Here is a 19,757-nt window from a genome sequence, read left to right as displayed (position 1 = left end):
TTGACGTCTTTTTACATTACTTACAGTGGCTGCTGCTGCTAGTGGCCGAAAATGACTTCTAATATCTCTCCTTTTTGAAACGGGAGGAGGAGGCGGCATGTATTTCCGTCCAGGTTGGGTGTGTGCATTTGTGTTGGGAGGGGGAGTAAGGGGGGGTCTAGTCATCAGCCAATCAAACGTGTGTTTGATGGGGGGAAAATGGACCGGTACATTCAGCAAGAAAAATCTGAACATAATGAAAATAATTTATTTAATAATAGTCAATTCTATCCATACAAAATAGGAAAAGACAATCTAAATGACCTATATAACACATCAATATATCATGCAAATAAGATTGCTTAAAAGTTGGTAGGGACAATTTGAGCCTCCTGAAAAGTTGGTAGTGTTTTGTCCCTACCGTCCCTATGCAAACCTACGTCCTTGATCTATTTATACCATCCATCAATAGGCTCTCCATTTAATAAAATTCTCATCCTCATCTTTATTGCAATTAAGCAACCTGTAACACAATGTATTGTCCATGCAGGCATTGTCAAAACACAGATGACCATGACAATTCTCCTCTAAAAGACCCAGGTCTCTGAAATCCAACGGATTGACTTCAGCACCACTGTCACACTTAGTTGATGATTATATAATGATATATTGTCACAGTGAAGCCAACCTGACAACACACAAACATGCAATACGCAGTTTGGCCGTTGTACAGGCCGAGGATAAATCAACATTGAGTGTGCACCAACACTGTGAAAATATTTATCCCGGGGAACAAACAATGTGTGTGACAAAGCAGCCATATTTGGAGAAGCAAATAAGGCAGATTAACTGTTCTGGTGTTCTGGTGATCTTCTGTTCTCAGACTTGTTCTTCTGGGACAGATGGAGGCAATGAAACATGGAAACCTCATTGTTATCACAGAATGAGCATAGGCACATAAGGATTAATCAAACAAAGTAAGAGTGAAGATCATTACTCGACATGAGTGGTTTTTGCTCACAAGTGGGGTTGGATTCCACCCCTTATTTAACACAGATGAATGTTGTATATTTTACCACGGCATTTCGGAGGAACTGTATATCTAAGTTTGTGAGAATAACTTTGGCAAGGTTCTTTTATCTTTTAACGTAACTCTGCCTCATTGCACAAAGCAAGTCTTTTAAAACAATTCTTGGTGTCAAGGAACAAAAATGAGAGTCTTGACTTCAACTCCATTAATGATCTTTAGGGTGAACAAGAACAACATTTTTGAGCCAGGCGTCGTTGTGCAACTGTTCCAAAAAAAAAAAATCTGATATACTGTCATCCTGTACAAAGAGCATAAGCAGTTACAGCCACACAAGGATGATCAGCATCTACAGTACTTTCAATTCTGTAGCTGTAATAGCCATGTTTCCGCATACTTAAATTGAGCAACAATAATCACAGTTTTTTGATGTCAGACATTTAATTTCTTCACTCTTATTAAACTTTTTATTTATTGTTTAATATATTCCACAACCGATATTTAAACACTGCAATTACATGTACTTTACACTAAGGGGAAAAACACGTATACACCTTGTTATCAGAGTAAAAGACCGAAGGGATGTAAAGAGATGGCACAACAGTGTACAGTTTGCTCTAAAACTGTTATAATCACTATCTACCATTTTTACACCATTACATCCTATAATCTCCCTTACTTAGCACAAGTGAGGTAGGATTTTTGTATGGAGCTAGAGCAATGCTGTTGACCTTCTGCCCCTTGTCACTCAACCCACGGAATACGCCCAGAAACAAAGTGATCAATGATCTCCGCAAGGCTGTATTTGCATTCTGAAAGAGAGAACAAGTTTTGGAGTAGCATAAATCGATATTAGCAAGTATGAAATTAACTGTGCATGTGTCTGTCATCCATGACAGATTTCATGCTTCATGATGTCACAGCAAAACATTGCTGAAACCATAGACTTCATAATATTTTGACGGGACATGGGCGCAGGGTCGATTCATTGGTGGCCTATCTCAGTCGAAGCTTACCGAGTGGAAACACAGACAAAGAGCTTTTTACGTTGAAAATTCTTGTGAATAAATGGTTAATTCCCTGAATTCTTCTTAGATATTGATGTACAACAGTCTCGATTCTTGGTTAAAGGCGAAAAAAAAAAAAAAAAAACGCAATTGACATTTATTTTACATGAATATGTCGAATGTGCTGCTAGTCTTTCAGCCACTGTGGCGTCGCCTTGTCACCACAAAGAGCTTTTTAAGTTGAAAATTCATGTGAATAAATGCTTAAATCCATGAATTCTTTATAGATATGGACATAAAACAGTCTCTATTCTTGGTTAAAAGCAAAAAACTGAGCAGTTAGCATTTATTTAACCTAAATATTGCGAATTATAACGCCAATGATGTAGCTGGTAATTTCTTCCATTTATTTATTTTTTTTCACGTTTCAAAATGCATGCATGGTACGAAATAAATAATAATTACTTTGAATCCTCGAACAAATCACTCCTGAGACAATCCTTACTGTTTGTATGCGGTACAGCTTTCGTACTTTTTCAACCTAAATCCGGCGTTAGATCGCTGCGTGCGTGTGTTTGAGAATAACTCCTCTTGATGCTGGGTGTGGGCAGGCCCCCTACTTGAAGGTGTGATGCAATGTAATTATGAAATCAATAGCTAAAACAATCTGAAAAATAAGATGAACTATGTTTAAAGATACATATTAATTTATAGCACTTCATTATGCCAAAGCTCTTTCATTTGTTAAATATCAAACTTCATTTGCTGCAAACATATTAAGCTTTACATAACATCTTATCTGGGCATCATTAGTGTCTCATAGAGAAAATATTTGACTCTTTTGCAAATTTTATTTCTCTGATTAAAATCTGTCTTGGGACATGTCTTTCTCTCAGACCAAGGGTCTGCAACCTGTTACTCCGGAGTGCGGCTCTTTGAATCCTCTGATGTAGTTAAATAAATAAATGAATAGCTAATTAAAACTTATTCTGCCTCCAATAAGATTTCAAAAAGTAGTTTAACTTCCCTTTAGAATGCAGATCAGGTCAAAGCTCTCTGTGTTATGTGTTTGTTAACAGGACACTCATGCAGGTCATGAATTCACTAAAACTATGTAAAGTTATGGTTGCAACTTGGAAGGTTTACCCAGAAGTATTTGAGCCCTTCACAGGTGAAATTATGACCTGCAAGAGTGAAATATGTAAATAGTGTGTAGAATATGAGCACTTATTCTGCTTGCTAAACGGAGGTTAAATTCCTTCGTTAAGTCAAATATGCACCACTGGATATATATAGATGGTGGAAAACACTCAGGTGAGATGAAGTTCCGCTCTGAGACCCCCGATTTGACCAAATTTCAAAATTGTCCTAAATGCATGTGTGAAACACCATTGGAAAGCTTAAAACCTCTATTTTCTAGGGGAAGAAAAATTTTGAAAAGGAGGGCATTTAAATAATTTTTAAAAATGTTTTTTAAACAGTAAAACCCAATCTGGAGGTGAGAGCACGCGAGAGCAGAATTACAGACGCCATGACTTTACCGAGATATTATCGCGTACTTACCTATTTTTGATCCAAAAGCTCCATGTAGCCTGTATCACTGTGTGTCAAGACACAGCTGTGAATGGCCACAGCTGGATTTTGGGGGGATTTTATGGGGGAAACGTGGTAAAATAACAAGGGTCGCGATGCAGAAATCGCAGACATCAAGGAGTGGTGGAGATTTTCTTTTTCATATATTTACCCTTTTAAATGTTTTTTTTTCCCTTTTTTTTTTTTTTTTTTTATGTTTGGATCGATTGTTTATCATCTAACATATCGGAAAAATGCGACAGTAACAAAAAAAAATACAATTAAGCGATAGTTTTTTTTTTTTTTTTTTTTTTTTTAACAAGATATGCGACATCAATTAATGATTCTAAGCTAAAAACTACAGACATTTTGAAAATTTAATATAATTAATTACCTTCGTTTTATGGCTTGGTTAAAACAAAAGCGGTTGCGCGAAGTCTGAAAACGGGCGTTTTCAGGGTAAAACGGACAAATTAAAAATAGTTTGGGGGCTTAATGTGCCATGAATCTGCTATTGCAGCATATAGACATATTGTTCTATCAAACACAACAGTTATTTTGGCTTAAAATACAGCAGTTTCTTTTAAAGAGGAGTGCAAGAGCAGAAACTGCTTTTTCAGTCTTGTCTGTGTTTTCCGCCATATATATATATATATACAGTATATACACACACACACATACACACATATGTAGGTGACACAATCATTTCAAATATCGATATATGTGTGTGGCTCCCAATTTTGTCTTTTCTGTGGAAACTGGGCCGAAATGGCTCATTCAGTTATACAGGTTGCTGACCCCTGTCTTGGACTAAATAGTCAGTCACAAACGTCTAGCTGAGCAAAGGAAATAAAACATTTTCTGTATCCCTTTTGAAAGGCAAGCCACCCACATGTAACACTCTGAGCTACAATATCAATCGTGATGAAAAGCCAGATAGCGATATTTCATCTGAGAAAATATCATTCTTTCCCTCATGATGTTGACGCTTCTGTTCATCAATGTTGAGAGTCGTGTAGTGGTTTAAAAGGAATATTTTTGCTTTAAGAATTATCCAAATGAAAATGTTGGAAAGAAGAGGATGACATTTGCTTTTTAGATATTATTTTATTGACTCTTGCATAGCTTCAAAATATGACAAATAATAAAATGCCATATTATTTTCAGGGTGTGTATTCTATACTAGTATTCGAAAACAATGTTTGTAGCTAATCAGATCAGTGCCAGGGTCTGAGAATTCATTTCACTCTCAATATCAGTACGCTGACACCACATAGTTTACTTTTTCTGTCTATCTTCCGGCCTTGCTTATTTACACTGCATAATCAATGTGAGCAGACCAGGTGATGCAATTGCAATGATATTATTACCATAAAAACAATTCCTGTGTGTAGCCACATACCAGAGGGACCCATTTAATTGAATCTATTTCCTTTGCAAATGATGGATTCACCTCCTGTCATGGTGGATGTTGTCTGATTTCCACAGTCTCATTTTGTGGCTTATCTCTGCCGTTTTTACCTCATCTACCATCGGGTACCCTTCTATCTGTGTGATGCTCCAGCTAACGTGACCAACGCCAGCAGGAAAATGATGGTAATTGGCCATTTTTGGCTCAGACAGCTGCTAACATGAAGGTGACAGGCTTTAGCTTGGAGTGCTGAAAAATATTCTGCCACAATCTTTCCTCTAATAGTCACATTTTCTCTTTTCACCCATATACTGTATGTGAAGCTACACTCAGGGAATATGATTAAAAGGTGGAAACCTGAAGTATCACCTCAATGATGAGACCTTGTCTTGACTGATAGGAAAAGAGAGATGCGACAGATGTATGTCTCCCATATACACAGATTAAAAGAGGCTGTTATCTCTCCTCTTAAAGCCTTTAGCAGAGATGATATGCTTCACTGAAAAATAAATGAGAAAGTTCCACTTGACTTGTAGCTTTTAATTTAGACCAAGTCATTACCTTACTTGCATCAATTAACTATTATCAGATTTTGTTAGATTTGCCGGTAAAACTTTGAGATTAATACCCCTCTACCCCCCATTAAAAAAAAAAAAAAATCATTTTAGCAAATGTGCAAGGAAATGTATAATGAAAGACTGCGACAGTTAAAATAACAGGAGTAAACATCAGCAACAGCAGTTTTTTTTTTTTTTTTAAACAAATGGAGGTGCTATAATCAATGTCAGTGGCTTTCATCACATTTAATTTAAACAAAGACACATCCACTCGGTCCAATTATTTAATTAACTTACTTGTAACTACATTTCAGCTCAAGAAGTGTTTTGAACATACAGTACACACACACACACACATATATACACGCATACATGCTATGCTATTTCACAGTTTACAATATACAACAATCATAATCCACTGAATGATAGATAGGTCTCAGTGGAGAGCATTCCTATTCCCACATATGGTTAGCTGCCTAGAATTATTGCATATGTACCCATGCAACTACACCCTCATTACAAGGAGGTGATCCGGGATGTTCTTTCATTCATGTATGGCAGATTTCTGAAGCAGAATGGTGTGATGTTGACAATCCATGGCCTTTATCAAGTTTGGGGGCAGTGGCTTATTCGAATCCTGTAACACTAACCAATAATTTAATGAAAGAATGAACAGAATTTATTCAAGCAAGCAGTTAATTAAAATACAAAGCGCAAACTCGGCCTATATCATTTCATCATATTAGATTAATTCAGTGTATCTGTGCAAATCCCACAGAAACCAGAATGTGCCTTTGTTATGTGGCTTTTGAAAAAATAATATTCTCAAATCAAGTGTGGACTCTATCTGATTTGCAATAATGAATGATCGCATTGCAACACGGACAACTTTTATTCATATTGAAGACCTACAGCGCTACCATGTGGCGAGAACCTTTCACTACATCCATCTTTATTGTAGGACACGGCATAAAATGTTCAGGCTTTGTTGTAGATAGAGACGATAACGACGGTAAAACAGATGGATACAAAAGATACTTGTTATTTATTGTTTTTATTTATATCAACCTATTGCTCCCTACCCTTACATTATTTTTGTTTTGTCATTATGTTTTCATTAACATGGTGGTTCCAGTAGATACCTGTAGATGTCTCCCTCCATACATGTTTAATCTTTTAGCCTCTCCTAAAAGCTTTTCTGCGCGGTAATTTGCACCATAACAGTAAAGAAACACGCCGTCCTAATTTTGCGTCAATGAGAAGCTGCGTGCAGCCTGCGTATTGTGCAAATGTGACCACCAGGTCCTTGTTCATCACAAGACAGTTTAGATTACTAGTCTAGATATAGAGGATACTTAGTTTGAAGACATGTAATTTAAAACCATTTAGTAGTTTATACACCACAATCTTTTCAACTTCTTTATGGCACAATTAAATCAGGGTCACGACCCCAACGCCATTCCAACGTCCCAACCCCTCTTCTGTCCTTTCCTTCGTACTAAAAACAATGTATAAATAAATGTGATTGCAGCAAATGCATATTGCTCAAATTGTGTCATTGTAAAAGGAACACTGGATAAGAAAGGGATGGGATCACATCTCATTGTGATACAATAATGTCGCTTTGCCAACTGAACTAGAAAGTGGAGAGAAAAAATCCTGAGGTCAGAGGTCAGCATTCATCACAGAGATAAAACCGACATCTCTTAATAGGCATTCCTAACAATCACTGAAAGGAATGCAAGCAGGGGCGTTGGGGGGGGGGGGGGGGGGGTTTGCAGGTGTGGGCAGTGCCCACCCACGGACACGCTCTGCCCACCTAAAGAAAACTGGATGTAGTTATTAACGGCAGTCTGGCCACCGCGTATGGTATCCCATTCATATAGTACTGATGTGTTCTAAGTTTTAACCTTTGCATTGTTACCTCCTCTTTCACCCTAAAAAAAATTAAATGAAATGTTGGTTTTGTTCCTAGGAGTCGCTACACACATTCACGCAGATTTTTTGTTTTTTTTTTTTTTTTTTTTTTTGTTTTTGTTTTTTACATTTAATCAAATTATTCACCAGTGTTCACCTGGCTGTTGAGTTTGGTGAGTTTCGAAGCATTCTGAGGGGGTCAAAGTAGGGCTCAAAGCCCAAAGTGTATTTGGAATTTATCTTTACACAGTATCAAAAATTTGCAACTGCACCTGCCTGCCGATTTTGGTGCATTTTGAAGCATTCTAAGGGGGTCAATTTGAGCTCAAAGGGGCTGAGGAACAAAGAATAACTATAATAATCATAATAAAACTGAGGAACCACAATAGGTTACCTAAAAAAAACATTATCACTTGCATGTCCCTACTGTTCAGTTATGGATTAGCCTGGCACGGCCAGACTGTTCTACCTGTATTTTTCAAACACTGTGAGAATAGTCTGGGACCCAGCCCATTAATGGCCTCTCGGTACAAGAACAAAATCAACCGTCCAATCAGATTCGTTTATTTGCGTGACGTGTTCTTAATGAGCAATGTCACTCTTCCGTGTCGGAAGTCGTCTCCACAACACAGATGGCGAACAGGAGAGCCGAGAATATGTTCCAATCCAAGGTAAAATCAGTTTTAAATTACCAAAAACACATCGACACAAGTCATTGACAACAGTGTCTCGCACTAGCCATGTTGAATAAACTCCGCTCTCCTCGTATGTTTACTTTCGCGCGCAAGTCCCTCGTCGCTTTATTAACGTCACGTCCGCCCGTCACTGATTGGTCCACTCCGCTGTCTGTCTCGCTGGTGTGACCCCCCATCCCCCCAGCCACACTAAGCCACATGGTTGCTAACTGCATTCATAACCTTATTACTACTCATTATTCACACAGCCACTGGAAACAGAAATGTTGTTTAATCCATCTGCAGGCGATTGGATATTGATTTTTGATTAATTGATGATTTTATGACACTGTACGGGTGTAAGCTGGTCCTCATGTGAAACACAGTCTTCCTTCAGGCAAAACACTACCGCTTTTGTCCACCGGCATCGCTAAAATCGACCAAAACTGAAAAGTTACCAAGTGTTGCTTTAATAAATGGGTTTTAAGCACTGCAAATGTAATAATTATGACATAAATAAGATATATACAGAAGAAAACTATGATTTGTACATGTACACATGTATAAATGTTATCATTTTTAAATAAAATACTTTTAGTTTGAAGCGCGAAGTAGCGAGGGATCACTTTATTGTGTTACAGTATTAAGACAAGTTATTAATTTATTTTTCTTCTGCGTTACAGTAAGAAGCCCTGCTTTCCAAAGAATTGGATGTACTCCAAAGACCAGAACATTTTTTGTGCACCAGCCTGCCTTTCTGTCTTTACTTGTGACCCACAATTGAAGCCAAGGCCAGCTCAGCCCAAGGCTTCTGGAGGAACACCAGATAAACAAGAAACAGGTTGCGGTTTATGGGAAATCTGCTAAGCTTGAGTTCTGTTATGTAAATCCGAAAACATAAAAAGTCAACAAAGATCAAACATAAGAAGAGACAAATGGACAGAAAAAACAGACAAGTATGACTCATGAATGCTAATTATGGGCACAAGCACATTTTAACTGAGGAACATAGAGTTCAGATTTAAATTCCTAAAAAATCTGCTGTTTCCTTTCTTGCTCCTGAAACAGGAAGTAGTGCTGTGGTTGTCTTCCGTTCGCCTTGTTTATTGCAACCCGCCTTCCTGTTTTGATTCACCCTGATAAAGACTAAAAGTCCCCAGTTTAAGGCCCCCATGCTTTCAACACTTTTTTTTTGTTAACATCTTTTATATCTACAGTCTATTTTGTTTAATAACACTTTCCATCACTTAATGACTTAGAAACCTGTCCTCTTTGATATCCATTTTAATTTTACTTGGAGTGTCTCATATACTTTACTGTGGAAAAAGACTAGTATCCCATAAGGAGATGCATTTTCCCAACAAAAAAAAAAACAAAAAAAATGAGAAGAGTGACTCTGTGGGGGTCACAGAAAATCATGTGTGTGAGGGGATGGGGGTTTGAGAGTGTACATGTGTGGCAATGATAGTGCCATGTAATGACTGGTCAGGGTAGAATGCAGGTCAGCAGAGAGGGAATGTCTGGAATGTTAGGATCATTCAAACTCTTTTTGAAATCAGAAAAAAACTTCTACCTGTGCCTGTTTAATGCAAAAAACAAAAAATTGCCAGTGGTGTTAATCATTTCACACAAATATTTCAAATGAATTGGCTGTGCATTGAATACACGCACACAGCATTCTTTCTCCAGGCCTTTTCAACTCAGCTATCCAGGCTACTTAAAAATACATGTTCCCTGACAGCCATTCTGAAAAAAAAGTACGGAACTCCCAGCTGTTTTCACAAAAGATACACACCTCTTGAATCAAGTTCCCATGCTTTGATAAGCCTCCTATTTGATATCACCACATATCTAGCGCTATACACCCGCCACCATTGACCCAGTCTGGCCAGCTTTTTTCACGGCGGCCTGTTTTCACTCAACAGCTTTGACAAAGACTGGTGAAATAATTACAGCCGGGCTAAACTCAGTTAGTGTTTGTGTACCGTAATCTCCACCAGTGAGGACTGTGTCATAGGAAGAGGAGGAAGAGGTTGATTGTTCTGACAATGCGAAGTCAATGACATCATTTCTATGCGCTCTCTTAAACTATTCAGAGTGTTCAACACTTGTGATAAATTGGCTACTGGCAGTAATGTACACGACTAAAACATCAACACAACTTATCATTTCGATCACAAAACCAGCTGTCTAAAGGTCCATATACCTCTAATGCTTCTCTATCGTAATGCATTTCTATCAAAATACAGTACATTATGATTTAAAAACAAAACAAAACAAAACAAAAAAAACCACACGTCATTTTATACATTAATATATTTCAAATACTGGTTATTATTTTATGTGTGCATGTGCCAGTAAACTACTTAGGTCAGGATGTCTTATGAGGGGAGGGGACAGCAGGAAGACATCTTGGGGTTCAGAGGAAGTGACTGAGTTTGTGGAGAGAGGGAAGGGAGGGATTGGAAGCGAGTAATGAGAGGAAACTAACAGCACAAAGACGAAAACGACAAACATTAATGCTCAGCGTATGTACTGCATGAGAAGTGAAGGATTATCATTTATAGATAAGGCTGCTGTAATTCTGTGTGACCCTTGTTGGCTGGGTTATGACAGAGTATACCATGTAAATCACCATGTGCTCACAGCAATTTCAGAACCAGGGAGTAAAGTGCAGCTCCATGGGCAGCAAGGGAAGCATGGACACATAGAGATATTTACATACAGTCAGACAGACTTCCTGGCATTGTCAGCCTGAGAGCATTGATGTCAGATCCACTCCTTCCTGTGCAGAAGGGAGAACTCTGTGCAATGACAATGGGCCCAAAACAGGACAGAGAGGAAATGTTTAAATTTAGGTCCCTTCTTCCACCATCTCCTCTTTCTATCGGCTATGGAGCGGTGGAGCTGTTTAGGTTTTGTGAATTCCTTTAGTTCCCCGACCCCCCAAGCTCCCTCTCCCCATTGTGTCCTTTCAATGGAAGGATTTTCACATTCAAGGCAAATCCCAAAGGAGGATCAGCTAGTGAGACCAGAGTGCAGTCAATTACTTGTTTTCACTGGCAAATGTGCATTAGTGTACGTAAATCTGTCTCACAAATAGGCATAAAGACAATCTTGGTAGAAAAGTTGACTTAGGTGTTTTAAGATTAAAATAATAGAGGAAATGCTTTTAACAGATACATTGTTTGTTGCTGGGGGAAAAAACACACTAAATGGTATCTTACAGTGCTTTACTGTACATGTACCTGAACAATATCTATTATATTAACAAAAAATCCTTCTTTGTTAATATAATGTTTGTTTTTTGTTTGTTTACTCAAAAAAGAAAATAATAATAAAGTCTCTGATGGCTTGGTGGTACAGTACATTTGCCTGACATCACTGAATTGGTGCAGGCAGTCTCGCTCGGTTCAGTCCCCCCCTTGGCAACAGGGTAAAAGTGACTCTGAATGGCTGTCGCTACATATCCCTGCAAATGACTGATGGCCAATTCAGGGCAATGTCCGCCTTTTGCCCTAAATCAGTTGGGATAGGCTCTTGCACCCCATCACCTGTAATAGTACACAATGTGTTGAGAACGGTTGGATAGTATTACATGTTTAATATTCTATTATTTATCATACGTTATATTTTATTTCAAGCTGAAAAGAAAAGAAGAAGTTATTTGTTGCTTACGCCCCTCCAAAAGGAATATACTATAGTAATGCAAATTATTAATTTTAAAACATTATAGCAATATTTGCAATTTGAACAGTGAAAAAAGTAATTGTTGAATGTTTACTATTTTCCGGTGAATTCAAATGGAAATTTTCCGTTTCCTTTCAAAAATATGTAAGTGTGTACATTAATTGAGTCCACATAAAAGTATATTAAGATGCTTGATGGACAAATAGGCATGATTTAAAAACATAACAACAACAACAACTGTCATTTGCAACGTCATCCTAAACGTGGTCTTTCAGACATTACAAAGAAGTTGAAGATGACTGTATGTACAGAAATTAACATCTTGGCTTCGATCTCTCTCTTTATTTATTTATTTTTTTAAATACAGAATTAAACTATAGATACCGGTAGTCTGGCTCGTTTTTCAGGAAATCATGGTTCGGTAATTTTAAAATTTTATCTGCCTGTTTGCGTCCCATTTTTGGCTCCCAATCTGTCAGTTGAGCACTTCTGCTCAATAGCATATCAATTTAAGGCTTGTGTCTTTTCGAGTACTGCCATTGTCATGAACCCATTACTTTGATACCAAGAGGACTTGATTACCACCCTTTACAAACTAAAAACAAATGACTTGTGCGACTTGTAAACAGCGTGTCCGACTGTCTATTTTATGGGTTAAGAATGTGAAGGAGGCATTAAAGGGATCCACGGAGAGAGACTTGCAGTTCTTAAAAGATAAACGTTATTACGAGTTAAAATAATTTGGTATTGAAACGCCTCTTGATGTTCTTGTTTATATACAATTTGTAAAATAGTTTAACTAGTACATCGCCATTGTTGTTGATGTCGCAGGGTGGTTACGTCACATGGTTACGCTGCTGGTCTTCCAGAGTATGACATGAACATTAATGAGCATGACAGCACTGTCAATATTTCACAAGACGAGCAGCAAACGCAAAATGATCAGGAAAGACGGGATGAGGCGAGACTAGAGTAGGGAAAAAAACAGTGTGCTGCCAAAATGTTACACCGTTGAAATGTCCTACATACATGAGATGAATTTGGCACTCAAAAGTACTACCGTGCGCTATCAGCTTGTTTTGTTTAGATGCATACAGACAGAACATACTAAAGATGCCTTAAGAAAATACTTTAACTTAGTAATAACAAATAACGTTGGTTTAAATATGCTAGGTGACTAATGTGGTCAACAGATCAACAATCTGCTTTAAATCTACGACAACAAAACACAATGCTTAAAAGCATAAGAGGGAAACACATGCAAAAAATATTTTGAGGCAATGAAAAGGTAATAAAAGAGTCAATAAAAACACAAATAGTAAGTACTTGCCTTTTTGAACTGATGAGCGCATGTGTTGAGCGTCTCGCCGCGTTGAAGGAATGGCGTACTACAAGCAACACGTCACTTATGCTCATTAATATTCATGACGTTAGCAATTGTGGCTAGGCGGGTCAACCTCTCGTTTGTCCTTAATAGTAAATGAATGGAAATAGTGTACGAAGAAGATGTTTACTGAGCTAAACCTAGCATTTCTGTCTGAAAAGGATATCCCTGGTGCCAAATTCACTGCTAAAGATGTGGAAGAACATACAAATGTTCAGTTAAAGAGATGGCTTGAGTGTCGAGGGCTGAAAAAGACGGGAAAAAGAGCCGACCGGATCCACAGTTAGCTTTTTATTGACACCTTTTTCTTGTGTGCATTGCCTTACGCCACTGACAATGACATTCTCCTGTTTCAACAATTTATGCTTTACCACCATATGCCCTGTCTTTCTTATATATTATATCCTCTGGTTGTCCTACGTCTCTGACCGTTCTTGGGGGCAAATTACATTGCTATTTTTGTGTAGCGATCGCAAATGCTACTCAGTGACAGCCAACGAACACGTATAATTTTTTAATTAATAACAAATCTTAATTCTATGATTTATTTACACTTTCCCCTTACTAAAGTTTTTTTTTTTTTTTTTTTTTTTTACAACAGAAAAAGTAACAGTGGCAGTCAGATATCATTTTAATTTTTTTCAGGTCATTCATTCTCAGACAGACGCAGCACGGCAAAACGCCAGGCTAAAAAATAAGTAGAAATATCAAAATGGCTAACGTCTTCGTCCTCTGTTGGACCATGGCTCCCAACAGAATGTTTACTGCATATGAAATGTGAATGGCTTCACCTTGCTGGCGTTAAATTGTTTTTTTGGATGTCCGCGCAAGTTGATCCATTCTTAACATTTTTTCCTCCAGGTTTTTGGTTTCGGGAAACATATGAAGAAAACATCCTTCACATGTCGTAATGTCTAGAGTCGTTTCTACAAATTCCGTAGCAGCAGTGTTTGATCGGCATGTTCGTTTTTGAAAGATTACCGAAGAAAACAAGCAGAAATAACATGGTTTGTATGCGTGGGCGCGTCAATAATGTCCCACTTCCGCGTTACGATGGCGACGTCACGGTCTAAAAATAGCATTCGTGCAGTACGCTATTGTAATAACCCGGTAGTATTCGTCGAGTGACAGTGACAAACTACGTCATCACTCCCAGCGTCCATTGCAGGTATAAAAACATGGCGCCCTCCATAAGTCAAAACATGTTCTAAATATTATAGATTTTTAAATCAATGGCAACATTTTATGTGTTTTGAATAACATATTTCGGTAAAAGAGAACATTTGTGGCTTATTAGAGCCTACAAGTCTTTTAAGTCCGAGGTTCCCTTTAATATGAGTTTGCCAGTAGCCTACTGTGTAGTTCTCGTGTGCGCGCACAGTTCTGAAATCACTTTGTCGGTGGGTGCGCGTGCTCGCAGGCCAATAGTTCACCGGTGTGTGGTTTAACTTACACTGCTGCTTTGGTCAGACTACATCGGGCGAGGTTTTGTTGTGTAAACCGAGCAGGAAAGGATCTTGTGGGGGAATGTCCGTCCGCCCTCCCGCCGGACCGCCTCTGAACTGCTGCTTCGCTCATGGATGGCAGCTAAGCCTCCGGATAACGTTGAGCTTTTGTGTGAAAGTTTGGAGTTTTTGTGACTTAAGGACTCAAGTGACAATGGCATCTCCAACAGCGACTGGAAAGTAAGCTAACGACTTTATCGTCTACTTTTAAAACTCATTGTCCTTCATGTTTTGTTTGAGATGGCAGTGTTTAAGAACCTGCGTCTTTTAAGTAGTCGCCCATTGTCACATTTAATCCGGGGAGTGTCACGCGTTTGACAAGTTGCTCATATTGCTTAAATGACTGTATGTATGTTGAATGGAAGTAATGTGCAAAAGTTAAGTCATGATTTTTTTTTTTTTTTAAACAACAAAAAATAAACCGCACATAAAAATGGCCAACAAGATACTCAACAATAAATCAATAATTAAATGTGTACCTATAATGAATCCTAATTTATGTAAGGCTAACATTGCCTACATGATTAAATCAGGAACTTAATCAATTGGGAAAATTGCTCAAAACTACCTATGTTACACATGAGTCTCATTTCTTCAGTTCACTTGGTCAACATGTTATCTGAAGCAGTTTTATGATGTCTAGCTTCAAATAACAACACGGCTATCTTGAGGGTTTCCATGACAACACTGTCTCCTGGTTTAAGTGGATAAGTCTGGACAAGCACGAGAGACGCAAGTGTCAAATTCTTATAGTTATTAACATTTTGTTGTTGTTTATCCTTGTAGGTGTAGATGAGAGCGCCGACCAAGACATGATGGTTATTGGATCTAGCAGCTGACGTTGTGGAATGAGAGATGATGGAGCAAACAGAAAATTCTGTCCCCGAGAGTAACGACCCTAATGGGTTTGTCAACCGAGTGTTTAATGTTTCTCTGGATGTAGAGAATGAGACCAGCAGTGTTTGTATTGAGAGAGAGACAGTGTCAGGGCCTCTGGAATTGCAGGGTGATGGCCAGGCTTCATCGTTTCAGACCCCTGTCAAGGACAAGCAGGAGGTCAACCGAAGGCAGCGTGCCACCGGGGGCATCTGGAAGATCTTAAACCGGAAAAGAGCCGTCTCAGAACTGGAACGAAGGCCACACTCCATGATCCTCCTCGGGGAAGCGTCCATCCCTAAACTCTCATTTGCTGATAAGGTTCGCTCCTTTAAAAAACTTAAATCCCCGTCTGTGTTCAGAGGGAAGGCTGGAAAATTGTCTAGTACCAAGCTTAGCAGCTCATTGGTTGATGAGGGCTCTTTCTGCAGAGACATTGGCACTCCACAGCAATCCAGCAGGGGCACACTTAAACATCGTGGCAAAAGACATTCATATGCTGGCTACACAGCAGACTTTGACTGTTCATTCGAAGACATTGACCTCCCAGCTCCGGTGGACGACAATCAACCCACTGCGGTGCCAGAAATTTCTCTTCAGAATGGCTGTAAAACATCAGAAAAGGTTTCATACTCAAAAAAACCAAACAGCAATCCAACGAACTGTAACAAAACTATAGTTTGTGAGGAATCTTGTGCTAAAGCCAGCAAAAGTACCACACAGGGCGCAGGACGGCGACACAAAGACGTTTGGAGTTACCTAAGGAGGATCTCTCTTTTAGGAAAGGCCAATCCTGTCTATTCAGAGAGAAGTTTTGATTCTGAGCTTCACTCTCTTGACAAGACTATTGACTCTGATTATGGTTCTGTAGACCTTGAGAATGTCAAAGACTCCCAAACACCTCCTCAAAAAACTTCAGACATGAAAGGCCATTTTGGTGGACTGTTTAAATTTTTTAATAATGTAGCAGAAACAGCCAGAAAATGGCGGACAACATCCCGGTCCTTCTCCCCTCCCGAGGAAGAGAAGACCCCAATTAGCTCGCCTCAGGCTACTCAGCACACAGTACGCAAAGTTCACAGCATGTCTCTAACACTCCACAGTGGAGTACTTCCAGAAAGTCAGAATTCACCATCCTCATCACTGACCACTAAATCCTCAAAATCCAGTAGCTATGACCGTGAGGCCTCCGCACCTGTGACATGTGGGGCATTCCCTGAAGCTTTTCGGCCATCATCGTGCTCAGTGTCTGGAAGTCCCAATGGCTTTCTAAGTTCAGCGTGTACAGGTAAACATATATACACATCAACAAACGCATCCGCCGTTGTAGAGAATCATATTCCTCACTCGGTTACAAACACTGAGACTGGTGATGAGCATAAAATGGATCCTTTAAAACACCTGCACCTTGGAGAAATGGTAAAGGAAGACACAGGAAATGAGGAAGATTCCAAGGATGCTCCACCTGACTCAGAGCAGATACAGGAAGTGAATATTCAATTACAAAAAAATTTTAAACCGAGCATGACCCATAGCATACCATCGTCATCTGATTCCACAGAAGAGATATTTAAGGTAATGTATGCCATTTTAAAAGTATGTTCTTAACAATTATGTCCATGAACAACATTTCACTTACTGTGTAGTAAGTCAATAATGTTTCGCAGTGATGTCATAACCACATTCCATCGCAGACCTTTTCTCATCATTAACTCTGCCGAAGGCATGCCATGACTGTTTATGTTCAAAAGATGGTCCATGTAACATACATATTAACCAGTACATTTCCTGTAACAGCAAGAGAGTAAAAAAATAGGATCAATGATGTAATTTCCCTATGGTTTCGGTCATCTGTAGGAGTGGTATAAATATTGGGAATAATAATAATTAGGGGGGAAGCATATAGTTCACCCAAATTGGGCTGACATTAATATAGCACATATTGTAGAGTTGTCCTTTAGCACCATCTGTTGGTGAAGAGGCGGTAATAATAGCATTGGTAGACAACTTTAAACGAGGTTATTTTTCCACTTTCCTGCACTATCAGCCTCGCCTAGCTTTTAAGGACAGCTGTATTCCCGTGAAGCTTGTTGTATGAAAGACCAAAAAACACAGTAATATCGATGTTTTATGGTGGCTATCCTTTTTTTTTTTTTCTGGCACTCTCGTGAAAGTATTAGTCATGTCGCTGGCAGTCACACTGAGTCAAGACACCAAACCTATTGACAAAATGAGATATGACATTGCAGTACTCAGCACACAATCATAAGGCTTTGTTATGCAAAGGTATGTGCTGTGAATCTTCGTTGTTGCATTGCTAAAAGAGTTAAGTTAAAATAGGCACCCATACAAATGCTTCCAGTTGAATTTGCATGTGCAATTTCTCCTCTCCGATATGTCTGAGGGCAATTCCACCTAATGTATTTCCTGTTTCTCACAGTTCTTTGATTAAAAAAAGCTTTTTTAAAATGAAATGTTTTAATCTAATGCAATCTACTGTACAGTACTGTCCATTCATCAGTCACAAAATTAGATACTCCTGAGATCAGTTTGAACAAAAAAGTGTTTCTTTTGCAAAAAAAAAAAAAAAAAGGTAATTTTTTTATGCATAATTCTGATAATAGCATCCACATGAATGACAAACACAAGGATAATAGAAAAATAAAAAGCCACTCATCAATTGTCCTTTGCTTATCCCAGGGGTATCAGACTCTAGTTCACAGGTCACAGTTACCGTAATCTGATCTAAAAAAAAAAATGTTTTCATCATGTTAATCTAATGTAATCAAACCATACAAACTGAAGTTGGAACTTTTACTTGGTTTGTGTAAGACATGGTGCTAAAACTCTGAATAGATGAAATTAGTCCTAATAAGAATATTGAACTTATTATACTATACTTAACGGTACGTATAATTGATCCACAACTCATGTGACAGGCAGTACAATCCACAACCCTGAGAATGAAAGCCATGACAGGCTGGTTCTGGCCCTCAAATTGAACATTTGAGAGCCCTGTGTAGGTGACCATGATGAGCCTAACCTAGTTGACTGCAGGCAACAGACTAACCCCTTAAAGGTTGCCAGTCTAAGAAGGTGATTCTCATTAAAGCTATGCGTTATGGTAATGAAAGACATTTACCTATGCTAGCTTAAAATAGTAGAATGCAATGATAACTCAGTAATTTCTTTATAATCAAGTTTGAGCTTCCTAATATTTTATGTGCAGTAAAATATCTAATTGATGTCTAAAAACATGTAATATTATTATTATTAATATCAATTGGTAATGATTAGGGGGGAATATGTTGGTACCTCACGATACGATACAATTTGCGATACAAAGCTCACGATATTGATGATTGATGATCAACAATTATCCATACATTAGACAGGATATTCTACAAAACATCTAATGAACAGAGAAAAAAGCTACATTGAGCCTTCTGCTGTAAGTTTATCACTAGTAGATGTCCAATCCATTTGAACTGGGAGGGTGGCAGTGAATGAACATTTCCTACTTCAAATGTGCCCCGCCCACTTCTATGGCCATCAATAGCAGCCAATGCCAGGCAACAAGGTAGTTTTGGGCTATTTCTGGTCATTATCTATTGATTTTCAGTCACTTTCTCTTGATTTTGGAACTTTCTGTGGGTCACCTTCTGTTGATTTTGTGGTTACAGAACAGGAAGTGACCCGGGAATACCCCAAATAAATAGGCAGTGACTCAAACTCAAGAGGAAGTGATGTGTAAATGCCCTGAAATGAACAGAAAGTGACCTGTAACTGCCCCGAAAATCGGAATGAGTGACTGTGAATGGTCTGGTTTCGAATGAACGAGCGTTCATTCACCCTTTCCAGTCTTAATTAATTTGCCGTTGAGCGCCGTCAATGGCAGCCATAGAGTTGACTGAGACACTATTATGATGTTGCTAGAAACTTGTTGGTTCCTTTTTTTTGTTTATTTATTTATTTTTTTAAACATTGACACCTTTTCAAAACGATATCTTGATTCTAGGAATGAGCGTATTGTATAACCTTTTGGGATGCAAAATATCAGGATATATCACCATTTCGATATTTTGTCACACCCCTAGCTAGTAATGATCAGCTATGGTGGGGAAAGAGGCATATATTAAAAAAATCATACTTGACTAT

General features: G+C 38.5%; 1 protein-coding gene across 1 annotated transcript in view; it reads left to right on the top strand.

Annotated features, from left to right (window-relative positions):
• The first annotated feature begins 14,667 nt into the window (after nt 1–14,667).
• LOC130923966 (rho guanine nucleotide exchange factor 9) overlaps nt 14,668–19,757 on the top strand; it is a 72,193-nt gene continuing 67,103 nt past the window's right edge. Inside the window, exons 1-2 of the mRNA XM_057850163.1 lie at nt 14,668–14,903; nt 15,510–17,174. Coding sequence (XP_057706146.1) covers nt 15,579–17,174 — 1,596 coding nt within the window. The 5' untranslated portion in view covers nt 14,668–14,903; nt 15,510–15,578. The remainder of the gene's footprint in view (nt 14,904–15,509; nt 17,175–19,757) is intronic.

The sequence above is a fragment of the Corythoichthys intestinalis genome, chromosome 11 (genome assembly GCF_030265065.1).
Source record: "Corythoichthys intestinalis isolate RoL2023-P3 chromosome 11, ASM3026506v1, whole genome shotgun sequence".
Lineage (NCBI taxonomy): Eukaryota > Metazoa > Chordata > Actinopteri > Syngnathiformes > Syngnathidae > Corythoichthys > Corythoichthys intestinalis.
The sequence above is the reverse complement of the archived record's forward strand: the minus strand, read 5'-3'. Positions and strand labels throughout refer to the sequence as shown.